General features: G+C 41.6%; 1 protein-coding gene across 3 annotated transcripts in view; it reads right to left on the reverse strand.

The window, feature by feature from the left end:
- The window catches only part of Sema5a (semaphorin 5A), a 427,200-nt gene that overhangs the window by 208,403 nt on the left and 205,883 nt on the right, over positions 1 to 12,914 (reverse strand). For all 3 annotated transcript variants that reach the window (XM_075975776.1, XM_075975775.1, XM_075975777.1), the window contains one exon: positions 6,896 to 6,941. In XM_075975776.1, coding sequence (XP_075831891.1) covers positions 6,896 to 6,941 — 46 coding nt within the window. The remainder of the gene's footprint in view (positions 1 to 6,895; positions 6,942 to 12,914) is intronic.

The raw sequence follows: 12,914 nt of genomic DNA on the forward strand, positions 1-12,914 counted from the left end.
TCGGATCTACCTAAAAGAGAAACAGAGCTCACACAAAGGTGATCCCAGCACTTGGAATCACACTCCTTTAATCCCAGCACCAGGGAGGTAGACACAGGAATGATATGGCTGAGAGAAGAGAGGAATGTAAGGCAGAAGGAGACAGGGAGCGCAGGCAGTCTGAGGTTTGGTGGAGACAGTTGCTGTCTGAGGTTTGGCAGACACAGTCTGAGGACAGAATTGCTAGTTCGGTCTGAGCATTAGTAGAGGAAAAACAACACACTAGTGGCTGGCCTCTATCTCTCTGCTCTTCAGCATTAATCCCACATCTGACTCTGGATTTTTATTGTTAAGACCAATTAGAGTTCGTGCCACAGGTAGACTCTCACTACTCCAGAGAACGACTGGTCTTCACCAGGCATGGCTGAATAACAGTACGTGAGGACACCTATTACCATATCTAGGTGGCAAGGTGTCTTGTACAAGACACAACATCAATGCTGGGTTCTCAAGTCAATGAAGAAAAACAGGTTTAATTTCTGTGATTAAAAGCATCTCTTGGGTGTTCCTCTTTACATATTTAAAGTATGTCTGCTCAAACTTCTAATGAACAATCCCTATGGAGCCACTTTGCAGCATATGTATATGCGAATATTTCTGCTGGGACAGTGGAGATCAGGATCAAACACATCACATCACCTCAGATTAAGTAACGGAGTGACTATATCCCCATCCCTACTCAAGGCTCTCAAGGACTTCATTACTGATGCCTCTGTTGACTGGTGCTACTACCTCCAATTGGTAGTATTGGTTTACTGCGTTCCAGCCCCTTGAATCGGGTCTCTCAGGAAAACCAACTTCATAATGAGGCTTCTCATAACAAATAACAATGTTTATAGACATCACACAGGGCAGAGGACCATGCCCCCTGCTGGAGATCCTTGAACTCTGTGAAACTCACTCAAGAGAAGAAGAGAGGCACATCATTCTACATCATTCTCTATACTGAACCTAGATGCTCGTCCAAAGTCAAGACGTGACAGGAATCTGAGACATCTGAGACGGAGGAACTGTTTGGAAGAAGAGTAGCAGCGAGCATAGAGACGACAGGCGCAGGTGTGTAAGGAAGATCATCTCAGAGCCCAGAATTGCCTGCTCACCCCAGTGCTGAGATTTCCACAGAGCTGAGAGTGGACATTTTCAAGTGTCTCCTTCAGGGCACTTCTGAGAAGTATTTTGCATACCTCAATAATACAAACTTTACAAAGACAAAGTAGAAACAGGCAAAATAATGGATCAGTGCTTGTCACCAAGTCTGAAGACCTGGGTTCTATCCCTAGGACCCAAATGGCAGAGGAGAACTGACTTCTGGGAGTTGTCTTCTGACCTCCACATGTGTCATGGTACGTGAACAAGCAAGCCCCGCCCCGACACACACACATACTGTCAATCAATGTAACTCTAATAAAGGTAAAGGAAGAATGAAACCTACTGCACGTCAGGAGGCTAGAACATCTATGTCAGTGGTTCAGATGCTGCCTGGTACCCTCATGCAGCAAATAAACATACAGAGAGAAATAACAGATAGAATAATTGGCACGTGAGGAGCGAGAAAAGCTATGGTTCCCAGAAACCCCTCAGGGCCACCAGCCAACCTTCCTTCAGGTCATGGGATCCAAAGCACATGACTGAAGTGAGGATGGGGGGGTCCAATTATTGTTGGGTATGAAGAAGGTGAAATCAAGAGAGGGCTGGCTGCAAGGGAAGTTACGTGAATGTGAGAAACAGCCAGTGTTTAAAGGACTAAGAAGCAGATTGATACTAGGAAAATTATAGAGGTGTCTAAGTTGATCGGAGAGCTGAGTAAGAAACCAGCCATGTGAAGGAGGCCATGGTGTCTGCCAGCCAGAGGGAGCAGCAGCAAGTCCTGTCCAGCCACGAAAGAGGCTTTAGAGGAGCCGCCGTCATTAGCCCCTTGACTTAGACTTTCTTTCCCTTTCAAGTTTGGTGTCCTCCATGGTCTCAGTTCTCCTTTTTCTACAATATCTGATTTTTTAAGCCCATGGAGAGAACAGGAATAAGATATATAATACAAACCTCGATACGCTCTAGAAGAAAACAATATCTGTATAAAGTAACAAAAATCACAGAAGTTTTAAGCATCCTGTTTCTCCTCACAACTGCACTGTCGGCCAGGAACACTGAGCACCCGAATACAAACAGTTGTGTCAAAACAGGCTAGAGACACAAAATGCAAAGCCTCGATACTTTCAGCAATGAGTTCGGAATATCTCAGTCACTTCCTGTAATGAGCCTGTGTTAGAATGGTCATATTGGGCTATAGTCATATAAGATGCATGACTGTAAAACGTTTCCCCGTAGTTCCTTAATGTTGCACTGAGATTACCAGATAGTATAGAATTACCTAAGACTTAATATTGCATTTTATTTTAGTACACACACAGACACTCATTCTCTCTCACACATATGTGTGTGTGCATGTGTGTGTTTACCGTGGGATTCCCGAGATCAAACTCAGCTATTTGGGTTTAGCAGCAAGTGTCTTTATCAGCTGAGCCATCCGAGGTCCTCTCAGATGACCCATTTATAAGAACAATGCAGCCCTTTGTTTGCCAGTGTTTAATCCATTATTATTTTTCCACCCTTGGATGTAGTCATTTAAATAAAAATAAAATATTCATGGAATTCAACAAGACCTGTTTCCTGGGGACACATGAGAAACAGTGTTGAAAAGAATTCTTAGCTTTATCTCTAGTAACACTAAATAAACAACACGCTACAATCCTGCAGACACAAACACATGCCAGGAGAGCCGACCGGCTTGGTGTGTGCTTGTGGAGGGTGGCATTTGGCTCCTGTTATCAGGACAGTGTTTTGAGAACCACCACACTGTTCAGAAGTCACTGTTTTCCACGGTCAGTGTGAGCAGACCAAGGATACCCCGGGTGGAGAGACTGAGATGCTTCGCTTTCTCAGTAAGTGTGTTGACTGCTGTGGACGACCTACATGTGACCTGTCATAGGTAGTCCTGGAAAAGGAAGTGATGGCTGGGAAGGCAATTAGTCTCCTTGCCCTTGCAACATCTTATTCAAGGCTAACAGTAACTACATGCCTGGAGCTCTCTGCATTTATTAGGATATGAAGTCAAGAAATGTTAAGAACATTTGTGACTTTCATTCCAACTTCCCCTTACTATGTTATCAAAGTACCCACTTTGTAGGCATTTGCAGCGACTGCACATGTATTACTTGTCAATCAAGAGTAACTTAAAAACATGATGCCCATTATCCCTTGATTGGTTACTTCCCATTTCACTGTGATGGACTACGTAACACAATGAAACGTAAGTGAGACAGACAGTCTTCATTCTGGCTCACAGTTCAAAGAACTACATTCCATCATGGATCATGACAGGGAAGCCTTGGTGGCAGGACCAGGAGGCCAGGTCAGGCTGCACACACAGTCAAAAGGCAGAAAGTGAACAGAAAGTCAAGCTGGCTTATAAACCCATCCTGTCACCCATTGCTTTGACTTTCTTCCTCCAGCAAGGCTCTACCTCTAAATATTCCACAACTTTCCCAAATGGTACCAGCAGCTCAAGACAATTGTCCAGACACATAAGACCATGGAAGAGATTTCATATTCAAAGCATACCAATCCTACATACTTGATATGGTTTCCCAAATAATAAAGACATTCTCGTCCATAATTCTTACCATCATAGTTACAAAAAATCAAGGGAATAACATTTGCATGTTTATAAAACATTAAGATTCTATCTTATCTATTGATCTGCAAATTTTTGAGTTGTCTCATAACGGTCACTTGTAGCATGAAAAAAAGTACGCTTTAAGAATCAGTTTGGAGTAAGTATTATACTTGATAGATGTATTTATATGTTGTTGGATGAAGCAACTTTATTTAGACACACATACATATCACATGATTGTAATATTTGATAGGTCAAAGCCAGATTTTTGTAAGATGTTTATCTGGGCTTGAGTGATATTTCCATATGATGAGATTGGTTATAATTTTTTGGTGGGTTGTCATGGAAACCCTGCAGCATCCTCAGAAATGAACAGAAATCTGGTTCATTACTATTGAAGTCATGATACACTGCTTGGTCATAGGTTCATAGTGGGGTTCTTCACTGTCAAGGTGCAAGTTTTCCACATGCACTAAATAACTATTATCTTGATAAGTGTCATGAGAATGTCAATATCCTGGTTGTCATCAAATACAGTTGATAAGTTGACCACCCAAGGCGCATGTTTGTGTCATGGAGTTTTCAGTGCAATGTTGCCAAATCCCAACATTCTATTAGATTTTTCTGTTAATATTTTAGTTGGCCTTTTTGTTTCATTTTTTATTTTAATGTTAACATACGCTCATTAATTCTTATCTGACTCAATGCTCAATAATATGCTACTTCTTACCATCTCCTGGCAATCAATTTCTCCATTTCTGCAGGGAGCCCACTCCCAGATGGTCCCCGTGTCCTGCCAGATCATCATCCATCTTTGGACACCTCCTTCCTTTCTAAAACTAGCTCCTTCAATCTGACCTCACACCGCCTTTTCTTTATCCTAGAATTATCACTTCTCCTAGAAACACTGGCTTCCCACAGTGGAGACTTCTGTTTATAAATAGTGTTTACTTTCCTGCAATGTAATACTTCTAGAACCCCCAAACCCTGAGAGCAAGGAAAGGAAAAAATAAACACACCTGTGTCGTGCATGCTTCTCTGTACACACTTGCACACCTACTGTGTGCCTGTGTTAGCATGTGTGCACATAATCAGGAGTGTGCAGATGCATAATTCCATGAGAGTCCATGCTTTCATAGATGTGTATGCATGTGAGAGATAGGGGACCACTGCGAGCACAATTTAACTTTTATTTGTAAGTGGAGGCAGGGTCTCTACTGGCCTGGAATTCATCAAGTAGGCTAGACTTTCCAGGTAGTCAGCCAAGGCCCAGTGGTCCATTCACCTGACTCCAGTCCCCTAGTATGAGATTACAAGTGGATGCCACCACTCCGCCTTATCACATTGGTTCTGCAATTGAAGGCAGGCCCGACAGAGCCATCTCCCCAGCTCACAGCCCATGCGTCACATGAGAAGCTAAATACTGTGTGACATTATGAGAATAGAAATGAACATATTGTACATTGGATGGTCTATATTCCATAAGATTATTTATAACAAGTTTTAAAATTCTGTTTAAATTTTTGTTTTAAACTATGGCTTGGTTTTCAGTAAAAATTAAATTATATGTATTTATAAACACAACATTATTTTATTATAAGTGTATACATTGAGGAATAGCTTCAAGCTATATAATCTGTGCATTACCTGACACAGTTATTAGTATTTGGTGCAAAAAGCATTTAAAATCCATTTTCAACTATTTTAAAGTACATAGTACAGTTATTAAAACACAATACAGTTATTAAACTGCATTTAAGAAGCTGCATGCTAGGTCTCTCCAAGTTATTCCTGCAGTCTAACTGAGATTGTGCCTACTTTGGCTAAGGTCTTTCCAGCACTTCTGCATCTTCTCAGCCTTATGGAGCCACCATTCTATTTTCTGCTACTTTGAACTGGTCATTTTTAGATCTACAAATAGGTGATATCCTTCAGTCTCTGTATTTCTGTGACTCTTCTGTTTAACTTAAGAGCATGTCCGTAGCTTGCTGATCATTCCAACAGCTTATTAATAAACTCTCAGATTACAACCTGTCAGCTCAGCTAAAGCTATATGCTAAACTGCAGCGAGCAGGAAATTTGTTGCCCAACATGATAAAACTATATTAAAGATTTATCCATTGTCATCACTTAAAAAGCAAAAGCTATATACGACTGTGGAAAATTAGCTGTGCATCAATCACCTCCTTTGAAAGCTTTGGTCATTCATACCTGGATAGCATATGGCTAAGGTAATTTGTGGCCACTTTGTCAATGAAGAAGCTGATAATTACTAATAAGCCAGGAGCTAGATGACAAGTCCAGTGATAGGGACAGCAATATGAGCTGATTATGGAGTTGTCTTATTTTAAGACACTGGCAAATGAAAGGTGGATCTGATCTGAAACTCTAGCTCTAGTATTTATCAATGTTCACACACACTAGCATTCTAGATAGAAAGGGTCAGCTTCTCTCCAGTAATTCCTTAGAGCATAGGACACTAGGCTATTATTAAATTGTTTAAAGCCTTTTTCCCCAAAATGTTATAAAAACCCAGAGATTCCAACACAATGCGCAAAAAGCCTGGGAACACTGTTTGGGGTGTTATGAATATATTCCTCATTTTCCCTCCTAGGAGTCCCTGCCTGGCACACTTTCCTAAGAGAATAGATCGAGAAAAGAAGCTTTAGTGATCAGATCTTCTATTAAAATAAATAAACACAAGGACGCCAAGCTCAGTCTCCAAGTGACAACAAAAACAAATTTCATTTTTAAAGGTTAATATATTCTCTTCGCTTTCTGAGGCTTTTAACCCACACAATCACTGTGATACATGATAAACAAAGGAGAAGAGGATATTTTATAAAACATGATAACTAGTAGATGCATCAACACCTGCTCACACTAGAGGAAAGAGATGCTTCCAGGCCTCAAGGGATGTCCCTGGCACTGTTGTCATCTGATGAAGAGAAAGCCAGGATGATGTCCAGGGAGTGGAGAGACCACATCCAGGAGGCAATGACTAACCGGAAATTAAAAGAGGGAGGTGATGACTCACATCGGGTCAGGTAGCTAAGTGTCCTGGGGCCTGACCACTGAGGAAATGAACCCTGTTGATCCTGGTCAACAACTTTGCATGCATCTCTTTTCAGCTCCTTGACACGAAAAACAAAAGCTAAAATAAACAAATTAATAAATTGCACCTACCTGGATGAGAGACAGATCTTCAAGCTGTAATCTGAAGAGATAGTTCCTGCAAAATAAAACAGAGAGTACGTTACCTTTAATAGGTCCCAAAATGTCAAAGTCTGTAAGCATCATGGGAATGACTGAAAAAAAAAAAACAGGTAATGATGTGGGAGACAAAATACCATCCTGCTACTAATATGGCAAATAACTCTCTGAAACAGAGAATAAGAGCATCTGACTTCTCAGGGGATGTGCACTTGGGACTGGTAAGAGCTGTGGTCTATGCAGCATATATGCAGGAGGCATACGTATGCTCTAATTGCCTGTTAGGGTTGTTGTGAATTAGGAAGTGGCTGTGGGCACTTGACTCTGGAGATAAGTTTAATGTCAAGAGGATGAAACACAACTCTTCTTTGAGGGTCTACTCTTGCCTCTTGTCAGAATCTATTGGTTTGATTCTTAGGCCCTGATTCCAACCTGTGTCCCAGCATCTGTCTTGCTGATTGGGTTCAGCTTAGACGCACAAACTTATCAGTTTGACAAGGAAATTGAAACTGCCAATAATTTGATCAGCTTTGCAGCTCATATATGATACAGAAATCAGAGACAAGAAAACTACCAGTTCCAATAAGGGATGCCCAAGGCACACAGAAGAGCACAGACAAAGGAGAATATAAACATGATGTACAGCAGACTCTGAACTTACAGCTTTTGGGTGGTCTCTATAGCAAGTGATACTTCTGCCTCCAGATAAAATCATGAGAGCCTCAAAACATCAGGAAGAGGAGGCACTGTGGCAGTAGAAACCCCCTTAGAAGAGGTGACAGGCAATCCAAGTATTCCTCAACACCTCAGAAGAGGGCTGGACACAAAGGAAAGCCCACCTTTAGATGCAAAAAGTCAGGAGATGTGGAGAAGTCAAAGGACAAAGAATTTAATAATAGCTTTGTTTAAGGTTCCTTCTGTGGCAGGAAGAGAGAAATAATCCAAACATCAATAAGAAACAAATGTAGGTAACTTTCACTGTTGGGGAAGGAAGGGTGGTATGTATATACAAACTGAGAACATACAGACGGCTCCAGGAATGGAGACAAGTGCCAGTCAAAGCAGGTGAAGGGCATAGTTTTGATGGCACCATCCCTACAACAGTAGACAGAAACAGGTAGACAGAACACTGAGGAAGAAGCTATCCAGTTACACAGGTCCTGGTGGGAAGCAGGGACTGGGGAGATCACGAGTGCTGTAGACCAGTAGCTGAGTGCTACCAGGTTTTTCAAATGGTTTCTGAAAATTCTTCTTCAAATCACAATTGTAACCTGTCCACTGTATTTCTTTTGTCTCTTCAATTTTTTCTTTTGATATGCTATGGGAGAAAGTTCTAGAAACCTTGGTTAGCTTGTGCCCCCATATGCAACACCAGACTTGGAACATTTTTGAAGAAAGGGAGCACTTTAGGTGGTTACCACAAAGAGACCAGGTTTCCAAAAGTAATGTCATATGAAGGGGACAAAGGACATCCCACATGTGTGGAAAAAGAAGAGGACTATGGCAACATTCAGATTTTCTAAGTATGTGCTCCCATGTGGACACTGACAGCGTGACGGTCCTAGAAAGGAATCTACACCCAGTTTAGAACTTTAGACAAGACACTTACCAAAGGCAGGAGGGCTAAGTCCAGCCATACCACCCACATGGCCTCGCTAAGCCCATCTGCTCCCAAGGCACAGGATCTCCGACTTGGTGCCCTGATTGCAGAAGGATTCCCTTCTGTAAGTGCAGTGACCTATGGGTTAGGAATGCTCGTACAAAAGCAATGACTGTGCAAGCAAACAAACTTGCCAAGAAAACTGAATGACTGTGTTCCAGTCTCCTTGCCTATAAAATGAAGTCAATAATCATCTTCCATCACTGCCTACACTTAGGGAAGTTTTAAGTCTAGACATAAAACACAAAACCATGATTGGCCCATTGTAAGCATGCAATTGGCAGTCCAAATGTCTAATCCATTTTTGAGAGTGATTGAGAGCTCTCAACGCATTAAAGTTCTCCGCATATGTTCCACTGTGTAGAGGAATGGAGGGGGATCAACATCTGAGCACAGACAAAGCCAACAGACTCTGGCTGGCTCCCTGCTGAGTTGTTGGTAGGAATGGGAGCAGTGCCATTGAGTATTCAGAGACATTGCCTGCTTCTCTTGTTATTGGTTCTGAGACCAGACGCTTTTCTTTTCTGACTTAGTAGTCATTTCAAGAAATATGTTCAAGTAAATAACTTCAAGTATTAGTAAAGCTTTAAGACTGTCATATACACAGACATCTTCATGTTCATAATACAGTACCAATTTCAGGGGACATCACAGAAAAATAGACCCATACCCAAAGAAAAAGTGACAAACTCCAGGGACATTAACAAATGCAGATAGCGGTACCCATTTGATACTCCGAAGCTCTGGGCACAATGGCTGGGAAGAAGAGTCCAGAGCCCTTTCTCTATTTGAAGCAGGGATGAGAGGAGTGTACTGAGATCACCCACTACAGTCTCTGCCTCCAGGTTTCAGTGCTTTTCATAAAGAAAGGCACACATCTCAAAATGACCGTCCACATCATTCTAAACAAATTCAAATGTCTAAACTATTTTGTCTGCTTCTCACCCATTGCTAGCCTTTCAACTCACCCCAACCCCCTTGAGACACTGCCAGCCAATTTCAATATCTTCTTCTTTTCAAAGCACCTGAGGACTATGGCTCCCTTCCCACCATCTCCTAGATAATTAGTTTATATAGCAGGGCTACTTGGCAAGCGATAAAAGGGGTGGAGAGGAGATGATGTCTCCTAGGAACATCACTCGAGTCTTTGTGAGTGCCGCCATCATCCCTACCTCTACTCTGCTGCCCTGAAAAAGCATCAAGGAAGACATGGCTTGTCCCTGGGTAGTACTTCCTGAGTTTTAACAGGGGCACTGAGGATTCTTAACTCATTTTCAATCATGTCTTAATCTAAAGGGGAGCCATTGGCTACAAATCTTCTGGAAGCAAGCCAATAAGAACCAAACACCTCCTATTTGTAGAGGAGAAAGGCTCCACAAATGGAAAGATGCAGTACAAATAGTTCATGCTTGTAGATTCAGAGGAAAACCCTATCTTCACTTTTATCTGTGTCTTGTGGCCTTTACAATCAACCATCCAAGTTCCTCTTCCTCACTTCACCTACACCAACAGAGAGACAGGCAGCAGCCCTTAGGATGCGGTCAGCTCTCATCTCCAATCAGCATCCCCAGACACATGGACACATCACTATAAGATGATCAGGCCCTGGTGGTGCTCATGAAATGCATTTTCTTCCAGGCCATCGCCTTCACCTCTGTGACTATGACCTGGCTGTGACATACGTCTCTCCACCGGGAGAGCAGCTTGGTCTGAACGATCTGATTACACAGAGCCCCCCTCCACCTTCACTGCTTTCTTAAGTTATTTTCCAACCTGCCTGCCCACATCTGATGTCAGCAAGGGCCAGACTCTGCACCTATGAAACTAGAGTCAAAACACACCATCTGTCAGCCTACTCAAGTAACTGACAATCCTTCAGCTTTTATCTTTTTTGTTTTTGGAGATTAACCTATAGTTATACTTTCCCCTCTTCTTTTCCTCCCCCAGGCCTCCCATGTGCATCCCCTTGTTTTTGTCCAAATATGTAACATTGAACATTTTAGTCCTCTTCAACAACAATCCCCACCCATTTGAAAGATATTTTATAAGATGAATCCCAAGTGAGGTGCTGATGGGATTTCTTTAATCCCCTCCTCTGGACCAAAGGATCTGAAAAAACATTTTGGACCCTGCTAACCTCCAACTTCTTTTTCAAACTGCTTTTTTCCCCCAAGAACAGACTTAAGGCTACTTTGGCTGCACAAAAATTCCATTCCAATCCGGCTGAGCAACAAGAAAAACCTTAAATCTCTCAAGACAGCTTGATCTATTACAGTTTAGGTCAGTGACCTATGAAGTTAAAGGTTACAAAAAGAAAGAAAATCTTCTAAAAGGAATAAAAAATTGATACTCCCAGATGTTGGGCCACTCACACCACAAAGTAAGATCTATGTCCCCTACAAATGGCTGTTCTCCAGGGTGCTGCAGAGGAGGCATGCACTTTATCTTGCAATTGTGTGAACACAGGGGTGGGAAAACAATATATGTGAGGTCCAGGAGAAAGGCCACCAACCTCTCCAACATGAAAGAGTAATGTTTTGGGCTCCCAGCCAGGCAGAGATGCTAACCAAACGTTGCTCTTAGCATCTGTTTCTCTAATGGGGCAATTCATGAGCAGCTCAAAGCATTAAGCAGTCCCATTCATCTCCATAACACCTCTAGATGTAAACAGGTAGTAATGAGGACCGCGGTCATCCTTCAATAGAGAAAGGCATTGGTACAAACGATTAAGATGTCAGATTGTTCTGTGTGTGGTGACACAGGTTAAGGGAACTGTTCTAGTTCCAGAGTTTCTTCTCATTATAGAAATAAGAGGCCAGAGTTTGCTAAGTGGTAAACTTGGTTTGATTTTATTGTTATACTAGATAAAAATGTAGATTTGTATCTCCTTAGTATTTCTGGAGTAAAAGTAGACATTAGTTCCCAGGGTCTTGGAATAAAATTAGATATTGCACATTCAAATGCAATAAACCGGATCAGTTTATGAGTAACTGCTGTCGGAGGAGCCCATAGATGCAGACGACTAATTCAAATCTCAAAGCCCTTGCCTTTGACAGATGCCAAATGACAATGTTAAGGCCTGTTTATCCTTCTCACCATTCGAAGTCCAATTAGGTTCTCTCTGATTCTATTGGATTTTATGTCTTATTGGCTCTCAGATGGAGGAACTCATCTTTGGGTCATATTTCATCCCTCAGTGAAACATTAGCAACAAATCAGAAAGCAGAACAATCCATTCTCTGAAGGAACAGCGCAGTCCCCAACAGATGAAGCTGAATAGTGTCTTCATGGAACGTACTACGATTCTGAAGCTGTTAAAGAAAAGGTTGAGCCATCAGGAGCATATTAACCGAACGACTCATTTCATCTAGAGACAGTGTAAAATGTAACTGTGACCTCCATTAATTAGGAAACACTGGTGTTTTAAGACGACATTCATCTAGAATAACTCAATTGGCCTCTGATGAATATGGCTATAAAGGCAAAGAAAGAAGTCTAAATTCTTATTTGAGGTGGTGAGGCAGAAGTTGTCTTGTATCCGGGAAGACGGTGAGCGAGGGAAGAAGATATGGGCCTGGCACTGAGAAAAAAGGAGACTGGGATGCAGATCCGTGCATGGAGGACAGACTAACAACGGACACAGGGAGCTTTCACTGCTTAGCAAACATTTAGACTGAAGCTGGTGCATTGCATATAAACAATCACGATAGGAGGGAGTCCAAGAAGGTACTATTAACTGAAACTTTGCCTGACCTGGACCCAATAAGCTCAAATTTTCAATTATATTAAGAGATGTGAAGTTTTAAAAGAACGTAAATCATTTGAAAGTTGAAGAACAATGGCAGGCATGCAATATGAAACATAAAATGTTCCATAAAAATTAAACGTAAATTCTTAAGAGAGCAAACGTGTTAACAAATGTAAGGAATATGAAGGAATTTAATGACGCAGCTCCCCAACCTGTTTAAAGTGGATATTTCAAACTCTTTCTGTTTACTGACTACCAGTTCATTCTAAACACCTGTATTTTTTTTTTTTGGTCTTAATCACATAGAAAACTTTTCTCCTTATACTTTATCACAGGCTCATTTAATTTTCTACTTAAAAAAGAGTATTTCAATTGAACCCTTAAAAGTGGCACATACTAGAAAAAAGTCTCAAAACATAAAACTTATGTTCAGCCATATCAATACCACACGGACATGTTTAAGTGAAAAGTTCATAAGCCACATGTAAACACATTGCAGTGGCAGGACACTTGCCTCGCATGTAATGGAGACAGACAGTAGGCTCCATTCTTGCAACCGGAAACAAGGTTAGAGGATAGAAACA

This window comes from Microtus pennsylvanicus, chromosome 6 (genome assembly GCF_037038515.1).
Source record: "Microtus pennsylvanicus isolate mMicPen1 chromosome 6, mMicPen1.hap1, whole genome shotgun sequence".
NCBI lineage: Eukaryota > Metazoa > Chordata > Mammalia > Rodentia > Cricetidae > Microtus > Microtus pennsylvanicus.